A 24,581-nucleotide genomic window follows, 5' to 3' on the forward strand; every position below is an offset into this window, starting at 1 on the left:
AAATTTTTCTGAATGAAGTTCCGGAGGTTACTACGCGTTACGGAAAGAAATAAACTGTGAAAATAATTACAGTTAGTTCAGAAAAAGATTCTAATGGGTCGCAGGTCGTATCTGCTGAAATAGACGCGGAAAGGTGAGGGCGTGAGTAAGAAATCCCCGTAATCGATTTCGTCGACGCGAGTTAAGCCCAAGTATATCGATAATGAATCCCGTGCACACGCGCGTAATCAGGGAAAGTTACGTCTCGTTTATTGATTTGCTTAAGACCAGCGCGCGAAATACGCTGCGATTACGGGATACATCGTGTAATACGATGGGAGATAATGATACCGCTTCGGAGTGTAATGCACCTTAAGGTCGGGAATATTCTGTGCGATCTAATCGTTAATTGTGCAATAAATAGCATTATCCTTGAGCCTTTTAGAGAATTACTATATGCATTTTCAAATAGACCAATTAACGTAGCACGAGGTATCGAATTACATTGAGCAAGGGACGATTATGATACTTGATTATGATACTTCTGCAAATGATACGGATATTAGTTGGTGTCTGCTTAGAAATCTGCCAATAAAGCGAGGGCTGTACTCCATGGAGAGCCACATGTTCACGCGAATTAATCACGTACGTAATTAAGAGAAGGCATTAGTCGACGGCGCGTTGTATATGTAGAATACTTATTACGGTGTCAATCGCGGGAGAATATCCGCGCGTTCAGCGCGGTATCCCCCCCCGCGGAATAACATTCCCCGATAATTACACGGTCGCGAGTGTACGCGCGCGCTCAGGATACAAATGTAATTTCTCATAATCCCACAATATGCCGCACCTGTCCGCGCGCCGTGTTATTACCGCGAGTCACCGCGTTTCGCATTATCTCCCGCCCGTGGATTTTCACTGCCTAAATTGCGATTCACCAGACAGCAATCTCGACCGCCTACAGAAACGTTTACCGTTTCCCACCGCGAGCTCCGACCGCCTCTCTCCGCTTCGTAACGGAGCGCGGCCCCTGACTTTCTGCATTGTGAAGGGTCAAGGTTCGTTGCGAATCGTTCGGCCGATTAAATACCGCAAGGCAATCGGCGCGATTGGTTTTTGCTCGGTGCCGCGATCGCACCGGGAAAATTCGCGGAATACAAACGAACGATTTAAAGCTCAGGCCGGCATTAGGACATCGTACGATCCCGCTAAGCCGATAAAACGGAGAAATATTGAGTTGTAGACGCCAATTCTGTGGAAGTGAGATAAGATAGCATCGCAAACTACTTCCGTCTGAAGTGTACCGGCGCCTATCTCGCCGCTAATAATATCAGACTCGAAATCATTACGTTTACGATACGCGATATAAAAAAAAATGCCCAGCTTCCTCCAAGTGCCAGCGCCCTTACGTTATTAAATATCGCCGCGAGTGTATCGCGTAGCCGCGGTCGACAAAAATCGACTCGTCGCTGGGCGAGCAAACGGACGAGCCGATGCGGTTTTCTTATACAAATGGGGAACGCTCGCATAACGACAGTTGCGCGACGATCAGATATCGTCGGCGGACTCGCGAGTCGACTCGATTTTCCATCAACCGCGCGAATCGCTGATAAGGTAATTAATTGCCGACCAGCAGTTCACTGCCTGTCCGCGTCACCGCGAAATTACTTTAACGCGTCTCACGCTGCGCGCGTATAAGCGACGGTATTTAATTGCGCGCGCTTAATTACGTTTATTCGCGGCGGCTCGGTCGTTCGGCGCAGTGAGAAACACGCAGAAATTACAATCCTGCATCTATAAAGTAACTCCCGAGTCGTTATTAACATATATACAAAACCGGCGATTTAAGTTACAACTAACCTGTCTTACAATTTTATTTAGGGGAACCTGCGAGAATTGCTATAAACGTGGAGACTTGCTGGAAAATGAGCAATTATAATTATTCAAATAATCTATTACGGTGTTATTAAAAACGCAAATTTAACATTTAAATAACATATATGTACACTGTTAAATTCACCCGTATAAAGTTAGCCCCCCAATATTAAAAAAATTAAAAGCTAATTTTTTTTAATGTTGGGGGCTAACTTCACACAGGTGTTAAATTTGAAGTGTCCAATTATACTCAATTTGAGTCATTTTTAACCATTTCTATAAGTCTGTATCACTGCTCCTCATTCAATATATCATTAATTTAACAATGTCAATTTAACTAAACCAAAGGAGTTCAAATAATACTATTTTGTGTTAAAATAATAAATTTCGACACACATAGCAGTTAAAAATAACAGAATGTTATCTAACTTAAAGTGTCGGTTTATCCTTAAATTTTTATAGCACGAGCAATTATGGATCATTCCATTCCTCATCGGAATCTATTTTTGTCACTTATCTATTATCGTCGCGTGTATAATTGCCATCCGGTTGTTATCGCGAACAATGACGCAAGAGAGAATTCGCGTTCGTTATCGCGCCTCCCAAGTCCGTCCGATCGCGATCGCGATCACACCGCCTACGCCCGGGCATATACGCCTGGGCCCTCGTGAGGGCAACAGCGAGTACCGCTCAAGCTGCATAACGACGTAGTTATGTACTCACGTATGGTATCCCATCCGGTAATGCCCGGCGGCGGGATCCGGTGGTGCACCTATCCGTTTTGTTTGCTTCGCACGCAGGTGGATTAGAGGCCCCATGATGCTGGGCTCTCGCGCTACACCTGTTATTGAATAATAACCACGTACGGGCCGGCCGATCCTCAATCGGGATTCCCAACCGATCCCCGGTATCGCGTAGAGAAAGACGCGTTGCACGAATCTACCTATGGGTTGTTAGGCGGATTACCGTAGAAAATCGCGGAGCTCGCAACGAGCTGCGAAAAGAAGTTCCTCGCGATTCCCGGGAACATCCGGCACATCGATACCGACGTGGCTTCGATAAGATTAAAAAATTGGAATAAAAATGAAAAGACGAAGAAATTAAGGGTTCCGAAAATGTAGCGATAAAACGAAGAAATGTAACGAGTATAACTCAGCATTGCAATAATATGCACTACTTGCCGAAGGACTTGCGTGTCGGTGATCGTTTTGTGCTCGATACCATATTCGAGCTGCATTCCGCAAAGATAGGGAAAAACGCGTGACAGCATCTTTATTAACTCTTACCTCATCAATTATTACAAATCCTCGGTTGCACCGCATAATTTAGTTGTCAACTACCGTATAAGCTTCACCATAATGCGATGTGGAATTTAGTAGGGGATACCGTTGCTATATGATATCCGTGAGATTTAAAGCAACGGATGTAATTCGCGGAATAATGATTTGCATTATTACGTTGGAGAATATATCGATTCATACTTCGCCGGCTTTGTAAATCATTAATATTCGGTGCGCTATTTAAATTGATAAGTCATAAGATCGTATTTGAAATAGATATAATAATTAATAAAGTAGTTATTTATGTATGTATTTATTTATTATTTTAAACTTTTAGAAGTTATTTTTTTTAAAGCTATTTATCAGAAATCATTAAATTCTTAAAATAAAGATTTAAAGTATCTAATTTTTCGATTGACGATTTAATATAGATCTGTATGAAGTCATACATCATAATGGGAAACAATATATTATATTTAATATTCTTATGATAAATTGCAAGACTTTCCTTCTTCTTTACAGTGCATCGCGCTAGTTCTCGATGTGTACGATTGTGCGATCTAAATCTTTTTATGATATCGTTCAAGATATCGTTACGATATCGATTAAAAATCATTCCTTCGCCCGCAGTGCAAAGTGCGCTTATCTGTGAAACGATAACTAATGCAAACTATTATTTATGATTACCGCCGCAGAGCACTGCGATCTGATCTGATAAACACGGGATACGATGCAAATTGTATGGACTACGGCTCTTGTACTGGTATACTCGATGCTAGGCGAGACCATTCGAAAAGGCATGGCACGTAGCGTAAACAGCGGCGTTGCAACGCGAACGTGACGCGGAATGCACCGCCACGTGCGGTGTGGGCCAACGGAACGAGCAGGAAGGAAGTTCGCCTTCTCGTGTTTGACCGGACACGCGCGACTGCCGGCGAGATATCGCGAGATATACGTATGCCTACACGCTCCGGCCGGCGCGGCGCGGCGCGCGGAAGATGCAGCTCAAAGCCGCCGCGCGCGCGCGACCGAGCGAGCGGTGCATCGCCGCGGGCGCGATGCATTGTACCTCATGCCGGCAAGAAAGAGAAAGAGAGAGAAGGAAGGGGGAGGCCAAGAAAGAGGAAGAGAGAAAAAGAGAAGAGCCAGCATCTCATCTTTTTTTTCTTTTACCTCGTTGCACGACTTTCGTGCATGCATGCGACTCGATTGCCCTTCTTTACCGCGGATTCCGAGTCTTCGTGCATCGCGAGCAATTAACGTTGTTAGAATCTGACGCTATTGTCTCATAAAACCTGCGTGCCAATAAAATATAGAATATAAAAAAATCTTGGATATTTTTCGAAATGAGAGATTGTAATTCTGTCCGTCAATGTCGATCGCGAGCTTCAATAAAATGATCTTTCACGCAACGTCACCTACGCAAATGATGGCCATCATACAGAGCTGTCGTTTAATTAGACTCGATCAAATGTCGGCATCGTAATCGCGATTATTGAGACATTGCATCTGCTCGTGTTAAAATATTTAACGACGCTGATCTCAATTCGCTTTGCTTCTACCTCGTGCACGGCACGAGGGCGCTAGAAGATGTTGTAATGAGTAGGAAACGAATTGTGGATTTACGAGCCGCGATGGGCAGACCTTGATACACGCGAGATACGATAATAAACGATTAACCCGTGGAAGTTTATCACCCCGACTACCGGAACGCCGAGTATAGAATTTTCAAATGTAAATTATAAATTGTACGCTAAGTTGCATATTAATTTCTAAATTAATTGCTGTGAATTATCTGATACGTGCGAGACTTCGTATATATGTGCATCTGACTTTGATATTCTTTCGGGCATGGCAAACTAAATATCGGTCTCCACGAACCGATGAGATTGGACCACCCATATGCACATACGGTAACATTTTTCTCAAGAAATCTCGTGTAAAAAGATCTGCGACTAATTGCGAACTCTTCCTCTCCCGTAAGATCTTTCTTGTGGCAGATCTTACCGGATTGACGATCTATCGGAGGTAAAAATAGCGTTACCAAATACGACACAGGGTAACTTTACGGTGGAATAAGATCACGACAAAGGCAAGAAGAGACTGTGTGACTGTAACGAGCAGACGACCATGACGATGTCATTAAAGTATATAGAAGTATAGACGTGCAAAGATAAAAAAACGAAGACGGCTCGTCCCTCGTGGTAGAAGCTAACTAATAAAACAAAACCATCATTATTAAGATATCTATCAAACGATAACTATAGAATAAGTGTAATTTGATGTTAATAGTCCATGCTATAATCCTGAAACGTGATTTTCTTGTTACAATCGTCAATAATTCTCGCCGTAACTAACCAGATCCATCCTTAAAACAAAACCGATGATGCAAGTCCCTTACGAATACAACGTCGTCATTGTTACACGCGCTTTTTCCCCGCCCGAGTCCGTTCCGCGTATGTATAACCCGAAGCACCACGCCGCACGAAAAGTTTTATCTCGACTGGGAAGCGCAAGTATCGCGCGAGTTGTTTCGCTTGAAAGGGTACAAAGGCAATCTCGCTTAGGCGAGGCATCATCGCGAAGGATCATCGCGGGAACGAGCAGGAATAAGACGCGTCTTCAGACCTTTGATCCGCGTGCGTGCGTGCACATGTCTGCGTGCGTGTTACGAGCTCGCTCGCTCGCGCGCGCGCGTTTAAGTAAACCCGCGCGATGAGTTATACAGCGCACGAAAATAAGAGTAAATAAGGGTGGGCGAGAGGCAACTTCCCGACGAGGAGCCAAAGAGGGTTGGCTGTATCTCGTTGTAAATTACTCTTATCATGCGCGTCTCGCGCGGTTGACGTCCTGACGGCCGAGAAGGTAAGAAACGCGACGCCGTCGGATTGAAATGTCCCTTACGTTTCTTTATCGCGGCTACGGCGACCCGCGTGAATTCCGGTCGATACGTCCGACGGCATCTCGAGACTCGAGATGCAAGGGAGATGATCTTGTTCTCTTATATCGTTTTTCGCGCGATTTGTTCGGGGAGAAAGACAGAAACATATACATTATGTCAGCTGAATGCAAACGTTTGTATTTAGCGTTTTGTATATGTCTTACGCTCATTTCATTTGTTTTAAGAAATTAATTGAATTTATAGAACTGTTGTGACATATTGGATTTGCATATGTGATGATTACGCGATTTTGCGTTTGGAAGGACGCAATGCAATTCCCGTCTAATTAAACGTAATCCCCGTGACGAAAGTGATTAGGGCAAGAGAACGCCTTCGCGATTGTCGTATTAAAGTCGTCTTATTTCTACGCGAAGGCGAATGGGAGTCGTTGGCACACTGCGAGTGACATTAATCTGCTTGAGCGGCGCCGATATGTCACTACAAGCTTAGTACTCCCATGATGTTACGCAATTATTCTTATGGGGTTTCTCTCTCTCTGTCTCTCGATGAAAGAAAACCTTTTTCTTCCATCATGTACTTTACGTATTACGAAATATTCTCGAATATCAATATTTTAATTATAATCATGTTACCGTTATTTAACAATTAATACCAAATTCAACTTTAATGCAAAAAGTTGTCGATAATGTTGCTATGTATGATATCTTTCAATAAACGAGTGTTCAGTATAATGGCTAATTATTTTCATTTTTCAATCCCTACAATAGAACCTAATCCCTAATTTCTACATACAAAATGTGAAATAGTATGTAATACATAAGGAATATTTTCGTTCTTTTTTCTTAAAAATTGACTATATATTTGATAACACTTTTATGCGTTTTATGTCACATACTAAAAAAAAATTCAAAATGTCGATAAAGGTACACGAAAACGCAATGACAGAAGTGTGCATTTACGGCGCCTCTTTGGACAGCCAAGTGCGTTGGTGCGCTCTTGCGCCCACCCTGATGCACTTTTCCACGCACGATTACCGATCTTCACGCATATACGCCCCAGATTCGCACAGACGGACTGCAAAATCGCTAATCTACGGCGAACGACAGAGCAAAATCAAAATTTCACGTTATACGATAAAAAAAATTGGCGACTATCTTTACGAGCACGGCGACACAGCGAAGTCTTTCTTATCGTAGACGACTTAACAATGTTGATTATTTCTTAAGTATGCCAGAAAATGCTGAAAAGAAACATAAATAACTAAAAATTACAAGGACTTGGTCAGCCGAATAAAATCATAAAGAAATCGCTGTCTGGTGAAATATACACGTATGTACGAGAGCGACGGTAGGATTGTTCAGAATATCGCGGGTATCCAACCGGGAAATTGAACGAATTAGTCGACAACGACGACGACGAAGATGACGGTGATTAAAATATGCGTTCTGGCGCGCGTCAACACCGAGATCTACGCCCAGGCCACCCTGATGCGAGCGAGCGTTTCCACGCTCGCGATTACGGGATCGTCGCGGGAGAGGCACCGGGGCCGGTTTAAACACCCATCACTTTTTGCACCATCGTCGGGATGCACCGAACTCGCGGGACGCACTGAAAGCAACTCGTAACTTTGCGGCGACGCCGGTTCTTCGCCGGTACGCGAATCGTGCCCGCGCCGTGTAATAAAATTGATTAATCTCGCGCTCGTGTAATCGAGATGATTATTGGACGTCGCCGCGCGGCTGTTTATTCATGCAAAGTAATTTACCATGTCATCCTATACTCATCAATTTGTACATTTTAGAGGGAGAAGCGCGTTCAAAATACGGAGATAATTAGAGAAATAAAACAATCAATTTTGCTGCGAGTATAGAAAAAAAGATGGAATAATTTGATGGTGTGTGGACTTATAGTATCCTCGCATAAAACATTTTTAAATTGTATAAAGCAAGATAAATGTATATATATAATATAAACCAAAATTTTTAAACATAAACCTAACTTGCAAAAGTTAATTTATCTTTCTCAAAAGCTTTCTCTCAGAAGAAAAATATTAGTCTAATTTTCTTGTAAAATTGTTAGAGTGGCGAACAGAAATATGCAAAGATAAAACCCGTAATATCAGCGGGTATACTTCTAACATATGGAAGTATCCCTCCTACGTGATTAAATATTTGCGGTATTTATCAGTGTAAATGTTAACACGAAACGTTAGCGCAGGCTCTAAAATACCTTTCTTACGAGATACCTCCCTCGATTAGGTAAGTCTCCAAACACGGGAGATCCTCCTCCGCGCTCGACAACTTTCGTACCGACGTTGCACATATTTTCGAAGCGCGAATACACCGTTTAGCTCTCTTTAAACATATAATTACTTTATTATGCTCCAAACGAACGGAACCAGCATACGCTGGCAATCTTAGATTCCGCGAATAATTTCCTGAAAAATTGTCCGCGAAAAATGTTTATCTCAATAAACGTTTATATATACGATTATAAATAGAACAGAGTCAGATTACTCTAGTCGGAATACAATGTGTACACTGTGGCGTTGCACAAGTATTGCGATCTTCCCAAGCCTATCCTTTCTCGAACGTTGATTACGATTTATTGCGTCGATGTTTGTATCGCGCGAAACTTCGTGCGATGCTCGGTTAATGAGCCACATCCGTGCTCTTCGAGTTCCTCTTCTCGTCGAAGGTCGAAGGTCGGCAGTCTAATCGACGTGAGGAGGTAACCGGCTAAGGAGGAAACGTTCCGCGCTCGCAAACCGCGAGCGAAAATCATAACGCGTAACTAATACGATTGTCGACAGATTCGCATTGTAACACGTATACGATTGAGTAATTCAAGAGAATCGTTAACGCCTTCAAAAAGTGTTCTATCCCATCTGCGCTTCGATTTTGCGCTCTATCAATTTATCGATCAATCTCGCCTATCAAAATTCAAGTAATCTTCTCTTAATTGCGACGCGAGATAGACTGACGAATTAGGGGGCGTGGAAACGCTTAATGATATTGCATTACGACGATGCAAGTGATTAATCCGCTTTAGCAGGAAATTAGTCAGAAGGTCTCTATGCGTGGCATTCAGTTATTTATGTGACGGTAGTAGAGCTTAGCTATTATAAAATCAATTTTTCTTTCGAACGCCGAAAGAAATTTGCTAATTTATCCTCCTTAAAACATCGATTAAACAAGAAACTAATAAAAGTATCAATAACTTCTCTATGTCAATTAATGTACAAACGTAAAAATCTTTTTCAACAGACACAATTAATTAATCGATTAGAATAAGTCAATCGAGTTAATCGCAATGGTCGAAAAACGTCGTCGAGGCTCCGCGAGGCATCTCTACTCACCATACTTGAGTCCTCGCCACTTGATGGCCGGCTCGTGGTACCTGTAACTGGGAAGCACGATTCTGGGCGGCGGCCGCGTTTGCGAAGGACAAGGCTTGTAGACGACCATGCACCGTGCGCATTTCCGGTTCGTGGGTGTAGCCGCCGGATATGCCGGTTGAATGTGCACGTAGGCCATAGGGGTGACCGATTGCGCGGAATAATAATTCGTGTATCGTTTTCGCCGATCGCCGTTCGCCGCCTCGCGTCGGTCCGCTTTCTGAATTACGGCCAATCCCGTCTCGCCGGTCCTTCCTCCGTATCCTCGCGCATTCTTTCGCCGTGGATCCGTGGATCGGATTTTCTTCCTCGAGAAACCGTTGTGCGACGACGCCACGCGATTGTCCTGCGCGAAGGTCGATCGATGCTCCGGAATGAGGGCTCTGTTACCGATTCCTCGATCCTGACTCGTCCACACGAAATTGCTCGTGACCATCAGGTCTTTCAAGTCCTCGCCGCGCGTCACTTTGCGTCTCTTGTTGTCCGGTGGAATGATGGAATCCAGAAATTGGAAGGCATCGCCCGAAGACCGTTCGTCATTATTCTCATCACGAGATTCACTATCGCCACTGCTGTTTAAATCCTTTGAAAAAGTATTCTGCAATCTGTCACTTTTATGAATCGGAAAATCAGTCACTCGATCGTTGTACTTATTATTATTTCGGTCATTTTGTTCACTGCTGTTAATAATCGATTTATCGAAGATTTCATTGCGATAAATACCGTTATCGCGTCTTCGAAATTTCTGCGATCGGCTCGAAGTTTGCGCAAACCAATCACGGCGCGGGCGCGTATCACGTCTCTTCCTAGCAGGATCTCCGCGATCCCGTTCTCCCGGCCAATTTTTACGATCGTGGATCGCCTCCGCGGGGCTCATCGCGGAAGATTGAACTCGCTCGCGATCCTCGCGAAAAAAAAGGAGCTGGTCCTCCTGCATTCCTGCAGCGAATTGCCGCGCATCCCCATCCGCGGTATTTCGTTCCGAGGATCCAAGGAACATTGCTCGCTCTCCGGACGAAGATCGAGAGGCTTCTTCAGCTTCTTTCAGCCTTCCGATGTCTCTATGATCGTTGATTGTAGGTCGGGAAAATGCGGGAGTGATTTCCTCTTTGATTTCCATAATCGCGCCTGTAATCCGCGAGATACGCGGGGATTTATGTTGATCGCCCAATCGCGCGTTCTTCTCGTCCATCTCGAGAATTCCTTCTCGATCGCCCGATTTCGATGTCGATGCTCCGCTCTCCGGAACATAATGATTACCAGTTCTCTTCGAGTTCTGAATATGACGAAGCATCAATGTCGACGAGCGAAGATAGTTATCGACGTTAATACTCGCCTCCCGCGATCTAGGAGCTCGTGCGCCTCTACCCACGACATCGATCCTCAATCCCCGTCGATCCTCCATCTTCGATTTTGATCTTGATCCCGTCTCTGCCGCGATATCCTCCTCAAATCTATCGTTACGTAACGTCGAGGAAGTTACGATGTCGATCATCGCTCGATCGCTGCCCTTTTTATAACGCTGTCTTTCCCGTTCGGCGAGCCTTCCCGGTTTATTCTCGTCCGATGCTCGAGTCTCGGCATTCGAGTGCGCGTCGGTTCGTATAATTACAGCGTGTTGATCCTGCTCCGAGGATTCATCTAACGTACCGCCGTCTTCGTTCACGTGGAGATTCTGTCGCGACGGTCCGTCACCGTCGATTTTTCGATCGTCGACGTTGATCGACGGCGACACCCGTTGCTTCTCATAGATCATGCTAGTTTCCGCGGACGTCTCCTCGACCATCGATCCGTCGTCGCGCGGATCCAGTCGTGTGGTCCTCTTCCATCGCCTGTCACCGCTGATATCTCGCAGCTCGAGGATGATCCCGTCCGTCGAGGCATAACTCGCGCCTTCCTTCGTTGCGGATCGCTCGAAGACGACGGAACTGTCGCTTTTCGACTCGTCGGTCGGAATCGATCTCGCGGAGCCGTCGCCTTCCGTCCGGATTGTCGACTCGTTCCACCATTGCGGACCCGACAGCAGAAGGGTACCTGCTCCGAGGGCCAGCACGCCCCAGACCCAGATTAATTTTCCGGGGTACATTTCTACCCCATAGTCAGAAGGGAGACTTTCTTGCCCCACACGACTCCTGTCATGACGATTGCATGTTTTCTCGAATGATATTTTATGGATACTCGATTGAGGATAACGTTAAATATTATTGAGACGGATTTTCACCAGGTTCAAACGTCGATTCAGAAAGTATCAATGACCAACAATTTTTTGCATTACTATAATAAGTAAGTTTATAAGAGTCAATAGTGTAATTTTTGTGACGTTTTAAAAGTCGGCGGTTATGTAACTTCGAGTTTTAAAACTGGATGATGCGGGATTGAAAGAACTGGAACATTGGCACCGCCCAGGATGATTCTTGAATATTTTTCATGCCGCAGTAACTACGTAACTTTTTTACACGATGATTTGCGAGATTTTTATAATTTTTTAAACGTTATTTTTAATTTATACAAATTATTATAATTTTGCGCACACTCAATATGTTATATATACCGTTAGATCTCTCAGACGAAAAATTAGATTACGATAAAATTTTAATTTGTAAGATTTGATTATACCAAATTTGTTAACAGTTTAAATTTTGTGAGATATGAAATTCAGAGAGATAAAAGATCATAAATTACTTTTACGATATAACAAGCACTTTAGCAAACGATCTGAGTTTGCTGTTTTTATTTTAGAAAAAGTCGGTGACAACTTCGCGAAACATTCGATGAATCACTCACACTCCAGACAAGCACTCGTCGACGTAATCCTTCCGCAACAATTTCATGTTAAAAAAATCTCACAAATTCCTGCCTCCATAAATCAATGTTAATCGTAGACTAAAATCATAGCATTTACGATTCCTCCGAGCTGGGGACACGGTAGCGTAAAACCGATTTGTTTAAACTTTACGAAGTTAAATTTCTCGCACCTAGAAATTCGCATTAGATAATTCTTGTGCAAAAGAATTCTCAACAGTAGCTGAGAAAATCACGGAAATCTCGGAGCACAAGGAAACTATGCGTAAAATTCTTCTGGAGTATTCTTTGACCGGCGATCTTATGTATAATTCTAAGCGATTATCTCACTTTGCTATTTTTTGGGCCTCGAGGAAGGACCGGAAAGCGAGCGCACGTGGAATCACGAAGAGGTGAACGTGTGTTCCGGCCTCGAGCGCGGCTCGCGAGACACTGGCTTGATACCATTACCATTAGCTTGGCTGTGGTTCTCTCTCTCTCTCTCTCTCTCTCTCTCTCTCCTTCCCCGCGCACCTCACTGTTGCCTCTTCTTCATCTTCTTCTTCTTCCGCGCCGGCATTCATGTTTTCTCCCTCCTCTTTTTCAGGAGACGACCGAATCTCCGTGTTTACTATGCCGCGCACGTGGGTGTGCGGGTATTCGAGCGGTTTCGGAGCATTGATACCAGACGAGAGCCCTCTTCGTCGGACACTTGAAAGTCCTTTGATACGTATATTATATCGATGACATTGCATTCGCATTGTTCGATGCCTCTACAGCAACGTGAAATTTTATAAATATGCAAGTACTTAAATTATTTATTAATTAGACTTAAACAAATTTTTGGGACTGTACGTAAGCGCGCAATACTGCGATTGATCAACAAACGACTTCTTTGATACTATTACATTGCACAGAATTGCTGGATGCACAAACAAACATTCTTCTTCATCGCAAACTTCTTTCATCGCACATCAGTTTATGCGTTATCTAGACCTACATCGATAAGAATATCTCGTCTATTTTCTGCTCTTTTGCCTCTCAAATATCTCGCTCGATTATTATTCATACGTTTTCCGTGGATTTTTTTTACTTAAGCCTGAAAAACGTACTGAAAAATGTAACGATTAATTTTATAAAAAAACAAAAATAATCGCTTAATGATTTCTAAAAAATCTATATGTATATGTCGCGCAGAATGATTTAAATGACGGAAGTGCGTACTCATTGTTACAAGAAAGACGATGTATTGTCATAAGAAGACAATGCGCGATTTTAAGAATAGCGTACGCTCGCAATGGCGAAAAAAAAATGAAAATGTCAAGTCCCGATGTCGCGGGACGATGACAGATGCCGGAAATTTATAATTCATTCGTCACGCGCACATACTCGGAGTTTAAAAGGCACAAAGATCAAAGCGTCCCTTTTACCCGAGCTTAAACGCTAAAAAAAAAAAATTAACAAAGATTCGGAGGGAAATAAAAATTCTCGTAAAAGTTGTAACGCGCATTCGCGCTCGATGACCCGTAGAGATCGAGTACATTTCAATCGCACGTCATTTTCCGCGTTATGCAATTTCGACACGCTTGTAGACTGAGAAACGTGACGTCTATTAGCGTTGCCCTTTCAGCAACTAGTGGCAGACGGCGACGGAAGTATATAGACAGTAGTCAAAGATATTGCTGAGAATTACTACTTGAACTTTTTACCTCTACGACGCCAAATAAAGAATATTCGCATTACTTACTTTATAACCAGAATAAATAATAAAGAATAAAATAAAATAAAATAAAATAAATAAAAATTAGTACATTCTGTATAAAATTGCTGTATGTTTCAATTAAAAGGAAGAATATGTTTACAGTTGCTCGCGTGGACTACGAATTGCGATGATAATTGATCGCGGATAATTGAACCAGATACCTATAACTCGACTATAAGAATTCAGTATCCGTAAGGGCCACCCTGTACGCGATACATGGGGTCTTTCCGGGACGCATATATGCACGTGCCGTGCACCTGTTATTTCCCTGCGCACCGTGGGTAATACAAAGCGACCGCTCTTCTTGTTAATTGAATACCGGAAAGCTGCGCGTCGCGCATACAAGTGCACTCCGGTGGGTGTTTCATCGTGGGCATGAGTTTTATGAACTTATTACAGGTGGTCCCTTCGGCCACGCGTGTCCGCCTGTGCATACACAAGGTTGTGACCAAGCACGTGCCTCAGAGAACGAGTCTTTGCTTGAGATTGATTTGGCGTCGGTATAGAGATAAAAGTTTTTAATGTACCTTCAAATCGGGATCAGAAATTGTACACTCGAGTGATCTCGAGTGACTCGAACAGATTGGAACATTTATGAACTAAAAAAGATTGAACAAACTAGAGAATGTAATTTAGAGATTGAGATCTCCGAATAGTGCAAAAAAGGATTAGTGATTTTCTACGGAATGTCGCTCCCGGTAAGCAGGCGGAATTTATTATCAACGTCGACTTCTTAATTAAGATTAAGAAAGTTAATGTATCCGTTCAGATATTTTTCTGTATCTCTCGCACCATTTCCAAATCATATCCGTTATTTATTGCGCAAGTGTTAATAATTACGTTCTAACACGCGCTACCGCGCCTGTGTTTCTTTTTTCCTTCCTACTCAGATATACCTATACTCGTCGAAGATTTTAATTCAGACCACCTACGGTTCGCCGAACGTACGCGCTCTTGTAGCTTCGTTTTATGCTCGCTATCACACGCCCGATGTTGCGCAACGACGTCGCGTTATTATGAGAAAGCTATTTTTATGGTGGATTAGAGCGAGGTATGCGATCACACAGAGCTCTCACATATGCGCGCGCGCGCGCGTCGTGAGTCGTGAAATTCACGGTGCCTTTATGGGACGGATTCCTTCGTGGGACTCGTGAGTCTCTCAGAGTACGATGTCATCGATCTCAGTTTGTTCACGACAAACACGGTTGTCTTCTCACGGGGCCTGGCGTTAACAAGCACCGCGTTTCGATACGTGGTAAACGCACGAGCGGCCAACCGACCGTATATGCGCTGCTGCTCGATCCACGATGCATATGTTTCAATGCGTCAACGAGAATTCACTCGAGAAACGCTTCTCAATTAAATTCCGACTATAATAAATAATTTTAGAATTGCATCGTGGTTGAATAATTAAATTGCATTATCGCGACGTTAAAATTTAATTCGTTCACGTTCAATTTATCGTTCACGGAAAGTATTACTATGCTTTCAAATAAATACTAAAAACACATACTTATCCATCGTCACTATATAATAAACGCTGTTAAACGGTGATTATGCAATTATACACATTATAGATAAGCTTCGAGCGCATGGCATTCATTTACGAAACATTGCTGCGTCACATATTCTTTCATGGTAATTTCCGACAGGAAAAATTCTCGGCTCTTCTTGCCGCGGCATCAGCATGATTAATAATCCTCGCCATCAGTGAGACAGGTTAACATATCTCTTCATAATCATAATGACAAGTTCAGCGATCGTACCGACTATTCGAAAAAGATAATTCACTTGATATCGCAATTTCACTTTTTCATTTTTCCTCAGAGTAAGATTAATATCACGCGCGGCATGGCACAGCGCGACAGCTCCGTTTAATTGACGCGTATAGTGATTAATAATAAAATAATAATCGGTAGCGTTTATTCTCGCGCGAAACATCATGTATCTCGTTCATTTACGTAATACAACTACTATCTCGTAGCAATCAGTACTGGAAATTTATACGCGGAAATTGGTATCTGTCTTTTTATAAATAAAAGATAGAGAGATAAAAAAAAGAAAGAAATATACATATATATTTTTTAAAATATATTTAATATATATTTTTTAAAATATATATGTATCTAAACAATGCTTGTCACATGGCTCAATTCTGTTTATTTCTGGACTATAAAGAAATTATATTTAATCCAATTGTTGGCTTTAGCATAAATAATATAACACATTACGTCCCGTACTACATACAAAAATAATATATTATTACAAAAATTATGTAATAAGAGAATATCTCTTATGTATTTATAAATTATGTAAACTTCTCTCATTTTCATTTTATTCGAAATTACTACATATACATTATTACTTTAGCACACGTGTTTTCCCGCGTGCGACGCAACAATAAATTACAGAAACGAGAAACAATTCATTTCGTACGCGGTTTACGTGGTTTACGATTCACTCGAGGAGAGGCCCGTGTAAGCATCCCGCAGACAAGACGTAACGTCGCGTGGACGTGATTTTACGAGGCGTCGGTCGGTCGCGTCGGTCCTGATGTGGGCAGTAACAAGATGCACACTGTTGATGCACGAGCTCTACTAGCTGACGATTCGCGAATCCCCCCCGATAAATCACGCCTCGTGCTATGTGCACGCATCAGCAGCGCGTCGGCTTCATCGGCGTCCAGGTGTGGCTCGTCCGAGCATCGCTCCGATATAAATATAAATGCGGCTCGTAAAACATAATGAGAGGCGCAACGCGATGATTAATGTTCGGATATACCGGAGGCCCACCATTTCTGGGCGCCGACGATTTCGACACCCGACGCGACTTCCGGAATGCCGCTCTTTCGGCAGAGGAGACACGTGCATTCATATGCACTTTTCAAGTGGTCTCCATAACGGAACTATATGGTAATAGAATGCGAGGTTGCGCAACGAGCTTGGTTTCTTTGGATCTGGTTTCTTAGATATGCTGCCTCGAAACACCGGAAGTCAGAATATTTTCTTAGAAGCGTTTAACAGAACGATTTTAACTCGCCTCGTCTTTTCATTTATCTTAACAAAAATATAATATAAAATCTTCAATTTTATTTTTCCTGCATGAACTTCTTCTGACTGCACAGATTAAACATCCCAAATTTCTAAAATATATCTTTAAAACCATTCATATCAAGTTAAGGTAAGAGTAAAAGTAATTTCTAAAGTAAAATTAACGATTATTCGCGTATTGTATTTTGGAATAGCATTTTCTCTCTCGCAATCCCGCGGCAGCCTCGTAAATGCGCGCGAGAGAGAGTCGAGTGGTAAACCGACGAATGAAAAACAATCAATTTTACCAGGCGATTACCAGGTGGGACATATCCGCGAGGATTGGCGATGGCCGATTGATTTAACGAAGGTATTATCGCCCGATGGCTCCACGTCAGACGCGCAAACGAACGACGGAGGCGTGGCGCGCGTAACTTTCGCTTTCGCACCCGCGAATTCATCGCGGCCGCTCTTGGTGATCGCGCGCGCGAGTAAATCGCGTCCGCGGCAACGTAATGAGGATCCACGGGGAAAAGATTTACGATCGAATTCATTGGCTTCGACCTCTCTAACGGATCTCTCCTCTCTGCCAGTCGTAACGGTCTTGCCCCTTCTTCTACTGGGACACGCGGACTCGTATTACGGCGGATATATACGTTGCCGCCTGACATCCTTATCTTCCCGGCCGTCGTCGCGGAAAATATACGGCCAATTTGCAATTGGCGACTTTTCGCGAGCGAGCACAGACCTCAGAGTGGTCGGTCTTTGTCGAAAACTATTCTCCGTTGTGAAAAACCGTGGCGAAATTATGACGATTCTTTTAGCTACGATCGATAACGATGTACGAATGATAACGTTTCAAATGATGATACGACAAGTATTTCACGTATAAGATGATTGAATTTCGTTAGATGGATTTCAGAAAATCAGAGCAACAGTCGAAATCTGACAGTCTCAAAAAGCGGCGTTCTTGAAAAATAGAATTTTTATGTGGTATTCATGGTGGCACAGGTGGATGGAATTTGTACGTGACGGCGATGCGTATCTATCGGGCTAACAATTGTAGATAGGATACCGCGTGGGCACGGCTACTTTTATAGGATTCATTCGTCCCGCATACAAAACTTGCCGCTATCTGTACTCCAGCGATTAAATCATTCGCCTTTTTTCATAGTTTTCCGGGCTTTCGAGCCTTGTCGATCAAGTCTTGAAGTCTCGAAAGATCACGAGTAAACCGTAACATTCTTCGTTTCTTTCTCTTTCACTGTCTCTCTATTTTTCAAGAGAATACTTACGACCGAAGATCGAGGCTACAAACGTATAGAAAGTTGGCGACTTGTACATGAGTCTGCAGTCTGTTCATTGTGTCCCCCGCTTTCCCTCCTCGGCACCCACCGGATTCACACGACCATAGAACCGCAGTGGAGGTCCTCCGAGAGTTCTGAGAGAGCATTCATAAGGAGGAGGCCGATAATGTCGCGCCAGACGATACATACGCGCCCGTACACGTGTGCCCGCGTATGCACAAAGGTACGCACACCACGGCACGGAGATTAGACGGATGGGAGAGAAGGAGAGACCTAATCGCGCAGGTAGCCGAGGACGCGAGGTGTCCCGTTGCGAAGCGACAAGGTGCTCACGCCGTGGGTGTCGCAATTTCTCATACTTTTCCATCGGATCCACGCGACGCTACTTCCGGCGTACCACCCGCCAGGTGCAAAACTATAAGCGCATTTGCCGAGTTTTCAAAACGTCAAATTTATCAATCAATTTTATAATTGTAAGATCAATAATTTTGTAAGAATATGTGAAAAATAAATGAAATAAATTAAGCTTTATTAAATTATTTGGTATTTATCTTTATTTGTAGAAACCTAATTGAATAAAAATACTCTGGCTCGCTATCTGGCCGAGATTTATCACGCAGATATCTTTCCTTTCCCTTTCGGAATTTTCTTGCCTGAATTATTTGCTTAAGCTGTTAGAGTTGCAATAAAATCTTAGAGCGCCAATCTTCGCATTAAAATTTTCACGTCATTCATGGCGCGGTCTAAGAATGTTAATCTTGCGCTATAATCTGATCTTGACGGTCTTTATGTTCTTCTCCTCATTCTGAAGAGTACCGGTTCGACAATAAACAGGAAATTGCGACTCTCAACTCGCTGCCAGCGAAAGAAACTGTCACGCTAAAAATAAAAATTCTAGTTTGTATTTAAGAGCACCGAATCATCCGATTTTGCAGATTTCGTTCAAGTAAGCGATATAAATATCGTATCGCGCACAGAGTCGTTAATAAGAACTTATTGATAAATACGTCACGCGCTATCTGCATCATTCCTTTCGTTTTCTTCTTTTCCGTCTCCTTTTCCTTCTTTCCCTTTCTCGTTTCATTCGTGCGCCCGTTCATCGCCCACGTGCATCTGCATTCCCGCCGCGCCGGCCGCCACGTACAACCGAGCGATAATGCAAGTAATTACGCTCGGCCGCGAACGCCACCATTATTAACGGCGACGTTTGCATAAATCGACGATCGCGATAATCGGTCATGCCGCATCTTTTGTATCTTCGGGCGTCGGAACGTTTCCGGTCCCTTTCTCCGCCGCGCGGCTGTTATTACACCTCGCGTGGGCGGACGATAAAACGTTCATTGACGAGATTACGAGAAAACGGACGGTTCACGACGCGCGTCCTTGGTTATTACGCAATGACATAATTCATTCCCGTTGCCGACGATATTGTTCTTTAGGCGCGCGTGAGAGGATAAATTCGAGGATGATTTCATTCTAGCGAAAGGTGCCGTGAAAAATAGAAAATAGCACTATAAATGTTTGTTTAACATTTCGTTGACGTAGAAACTTCGACAATCTTTCGATATTCTGCGTCTAACGCAAGATTGAGATAAATCTAATGTGTTTCAAAGTACTCTAACGTGTTTTAAAGTACCTCGAAAGTTGGCCGTCGCTTTCATAGCGATGAAGCGATCGAAAAGCGAGGGCGATTCTAAGATACTACTTTTTTGGGACCTATACCCCCTTTTTCTGTCCGTCACGCCGAGTTACGCTTCCTTTTCGTTAACAAGCCGTCGATGATCTCGAGTACCAAAGTCGGTATTAAATCAGCGCCGCTTTTTCATCAGGGAGGCTCTAAAGGCACGCATTTGACTCCATTACGAAGCGCCTAACACCCCTATGCCCCGCAGTCGTTCGCTAAATCATAACTCGGGACCAGTCTAATATCTCGTAAACACTGTCCACTCGATATCGAAAAATACCAGTCGCCTGGATTTATCTGCGGCGAGCGTGAGATAAAATACAGCCTGTTAGCGAATAACGCGAGCTGACGTGCGTTCATATGACTCTATTAGACAACTCGCACTTTTACACTTCACTATTTGATGTACGAAGAGCATGCGCGCTAGGACTTCCGTCCTAGAAAATATTTTTCTAAGAGAGATTCGCATTTTCCGATCATCATAAAAGTTGCATAATCGCGATATAATTGCAAAAATTAAAATTATAATATATAAGTATAGTAAACATGCTTCAGGATTCAGAGAATTAAAAAATTATAAAATTTTTCAGGTTATTAATAATTGATAAAATAAACATATATAAGCATTACTAATAAGCTTAAGCGAAACGAAAGATAAGTAAGATTTAAATTATTATCGAGATCAAATGAGATAAAGCTAACTCGAACGTCTCTCGATTGAGCTGCACATTTCTCCGCTTCCAGTTTGCAGATTATCTCGATAATCTCTTTCCCTTAACTATAACAGCCTTGATCGCGATACTATCTCTCACATTATTATCCAGTTAGAAAGACACGCGGTTATCTTCGTGCCGCTAACTCGACGACCAGCTCTTCGTCACCTGCCAGCCGGGCACGTCGCTCATGTTTGCTCATGCCGTCTACCCACGTGAACGGGAGGAAGAATCCGCGAGTGTGTTGACACGTCCTATAGGGCCCGCTGGTGGCAGGATATCGTTGATAGGACAGGCTCTACCTTCGGGGACTCATTGACGTAGCGGAAGGTTACCGCGAGGGTGGGCAGGGGAAACGCTCGCGCGCGCGCGCGCGGGGAAATGACTTAATATGAAGTTACAAGGATGCTATACGAGCGATGGCCGGTGGCGATCGCTTGGACCACCCAGGAGGTGATTGCCGTGGAGAGGATCTATCTACAGTCCGCGTTGCCTTTCTTCCTACGTGCTTAATAGTGCCAGGTTCTCGCATGCCGCATTCCTAGATCGTTCTGCGCTAGCAGGAAACTCTCGCTGGATCTCGCCCCGAGCGTCTCGTAGATGTCTTTCGATGAGGAAAGAGAAGAAATAGTAAAAGGAGGGAGAGAGAAGGCCGCGTCAATGTCCGTCGAAAATGAACGGTATTTTCTTAATGACCAATAGATCATTAAACAAACCTAATAACGCGGTTTCGTCTCCTAAATTTCTGACTAAGTTTTCGTACTCTTGACAAACGATAAGTTATCATTTATTATTTATTAAATGAAAAAAGCAATTTCCGAACTATTATGATAGGACTTTCCTTAACAAGAAATATCTTAGCTAGAGTGAAAATTCGTCATTGTAGCAATTTGAAAACATAATACAGCGTTTTAGTTTTGGAGAAAATTACGTTATTGAATCCGAATAATTTCCGATACGCAATTTGACATATATTGCTGGCACATTTGAAAAATTTAAACGCTGCATATTTAATTAATTATCTGCCTTATAATTCTATTTATTTTATGTCAGATATATTCAGTCACTGTCCGCTCGATTATGTCTCTACAGGAAAATATTGTACAAATAAATTTCCGAAAAGAATCACAATTTTTCAATTACAATATCCCTCACATCTCACATCCTTTTCTGTAACATATCACTTTGAGAAATCCAAGGCCAATGATCGATATGTACGCGACGTTCAATGCGTCCGTTATTAATTTACTGCTTTGACGCTAGTGCGTTAAACGGGCTATGTATATTAAATTCCGTTGCATAAATTTATGAAGGGAGTGCACGTTCATTAGCCCCCCTCGACGACAAGCTGTGCACCTTCGTCGATCGTCGCGCGGTGCAGGCACCGCGAAATACCGCCGACTCAAACTTGCCGATAAGTCAAAGAGGGGCAGGGCAACATAATGCCGCTCTTCATGTTTTATGTATGAGGACAAGATTACTTCGGTACCACCCACTTGCCGAGCGCTACCACGAGCCGTGGCCCGAAACCTACGTTTTGGTCTACCTGCGAGAAAAAAAGGTAATATCTACCAGCAAGGCGCGAGGAACAATGGCGATTGATTGTGAATCGATTGAATCGAATATACAATCAAACTCGGAGTTTCTATGCATCGAGGAACGCGACTAAAAATCCAGCAATTGCGTATTATGCAACTGCTTTTCTCATTTGCATTCTGCATAACTTTAAACATCAATATTAATCTTATTCTGTTTAAGCTCAATCTATTTAATCCTATAGGTAATCATTTCTGCTTTTTGATGTTAATAATAGTCAACAAGATATTATGACCTGTCTAATAAATATTTAATTTATTTGCTACCGGGCGTAATTATTATCGAAATTATGCGAAAACGTAGAAACTATCTGACCGCAAATCGGACATTGTTAGTGAATTACGACGATAACGCTAGAGTGTTATAAACGGCTCGCTTTTAAAAATCACTGTCGATAAATTACGCGCGTTGCGAGACCCGTCAAAAATAGGACGAAGGCGCGGTTGCTTACACACACTCGGTGGCAATGATTACGAGGCGCGACACGCGTATTTGCATATTATCGTCATATTTCTGGGGGCTGCTCTAAATCTCGCGTCGCATCCCATTAAGGTTGTCGACAGTGCGATGGAAGCAGGAAAAAAGGAACCGAGGAAAAGGCCGAGGCGATGGGAAGTCTAAGGGTTCGATCGGCGAAAGGAAAAAATGAACAAATCAACCTGGCCTCATTCACCGGGGTGTTTTATCAACATTCCCACGTGAGCGGCCCATGCGTGTGATTAATGAGAAAATCGGCATTCCTCGGTTTTGCACCATATAGCGTTGCGAGACGTGCATCGTGCTGCCTCGGGCTGTTTATAAACCGTGTTCGTACTAGAACTCGTGTTATAAAACTACCGGACTTGAGGAAATAAACGGGCTTAATCGATTGGAAAATAATCGCTTTTCTTTATCCCTTAAACTTTCAATCTAATTCTTCGTCGACAATTATTCATTATATCAATCAAAATACTGAGTGCATATATTAATATAAAAATAGGCATTAAAATGTAAAACTTGAAAATTAATTTATCCCTCAATTTGCTGTCTGATATGATAAAATAATTTTGTTCACGTATCTCTGTTGCGCGTATACGCAATTTATGAATAAACATTCTGTAAGTTAGTAATAAATCTCACGAGTGTGATGTAAAGGATATTTTAAATCGGCTGAGGTGGAGGTAACTTAATCCTACTGCACAAATATAATTTGCATATCAGATTATCGATCGGAGTAAATCATTGCAGCCTGACAGCTCGGTGGACCCGGAGCGGAAGTAGGCATCTCCTTTAATAATATTCAATCCCACAATATTATTCTGTTTTTAATTGCGTCAATTGTCTCGCAAGAATTTTCAGGAAAATTATATCGCTTTTCTATACGCAAACATAGCCTCGCGATTTCTCAATAGTCCCAGTGACCAGCTAACCGGTAGAGTCGGATAAAAGAAAGACTTGGAGAGATCGGCGAAATTCTCCAGAGCTACTTGATACACGCCTTTAGCTCCGCGAAGCCGAAGTCTCGCATTACGCGGTCGTCGCGCCGCAGCGTACTGTATCTTAGTCTTAGACACGCGTGGGCGACATTATTTTCTCATATAACGTCGACGCGCGGTACGTTACCACCCTGTAAATTAACTATCGCTTGCTTTTGCACTGTATCCCGGGTGCTGCGGCTCGGAGCGTGGGCGACGCCGATCGCTCGCATTATTATATTCCGCGATTGTAAATCAGACGAAGCAGTATACATTTTCTACGAGTCCGTGCACGATCGATCCGTGATATGAGTTACGATCGTTGTATCGCTTGTCATCGTAATTCTGAAGAAATTCGGGAAGAGAGCTCGCTAGTTATTAATCGCGACATTTTTTACTTCATTTCAAGCGATACGAAGCCACACATTGATATATAGACAATGGAAAATTAGAACAAATTGGAATAAATTAACATTAAATTTTGACGCACTATAAGAATAAATGAGAATTGATAAAATTATTAATTCGTTTTTAAATTAAATAAATTACTTGAAATACCTCGTAGAATATCGCTGTCGCCCGATGTCTCCCAAGCTTACTGCTTTTCTCAGAGTCCTCGTTGCATACACACATATACACACACGTTATAATATGATGATCGTGCGATATTTTGCGTGGCACTCCCGAAGTTAAAACTATAAATAAGACTTATTCTTCCGTAAGAAAACGACCGATAGTAAAAATGGACACGGTATCCAATAAATACTCGGCACTATTTGATCACTCTCGACTCCGATTCGTAGCAAGCAGTGTCTTGCAAAA

The 24,581-nt window shown here is 42.9% G+C and overlaps 1 protein-coding gene across 2 annotated transcripts in view; it reads right to left on the reverse strand.

The window, feature by feature from the left end:
• The window catches only part of LOC112451810 (laminin subunit alpha-1), a 143,632-nt gene that overhangs the window by 40,029 nt on the left and 79,022 nt on the right, over positions 1-24,581 (reverse strand). The window contains exon 1 of one of the 2 annotated variants that reach the window (XM_025011695.1): positions 9,395-12,656. The exons of the other annotated variant lie outside the window; for it this stretch is intronic. Coding sequence (XP_024867463.1) covers positions 9,395-11,519 — 2,125 coding nt within the window. The 5' untranslated portion in view covers positions 11,520-12,656. Of the gene's footprint in view, positions 1-9,394; positions 12,657-24,581 lie in introns of those variants that run through there. 2 annotated transcript variants of the gene reach the window in all.

The sequence above is a fragment of the Temnothorax curvispinosus genome, unplaced genomic scaffold, assembly GCF_003070985.1.
Source record: "Temnothorax curvispinosus isolate PA1 unplaced genomic scaffold, ASM307098v1 QBEX01002587.1, whole genome shotgun sequence".
NCBI classification, from domain to species: domain Eukaryota; kingdom Metazoa; phylum Arthropoda; class Insecta; order Hymenoptera; family Formicidae; genus Temnothorax; species Temnothorax curvispinosus.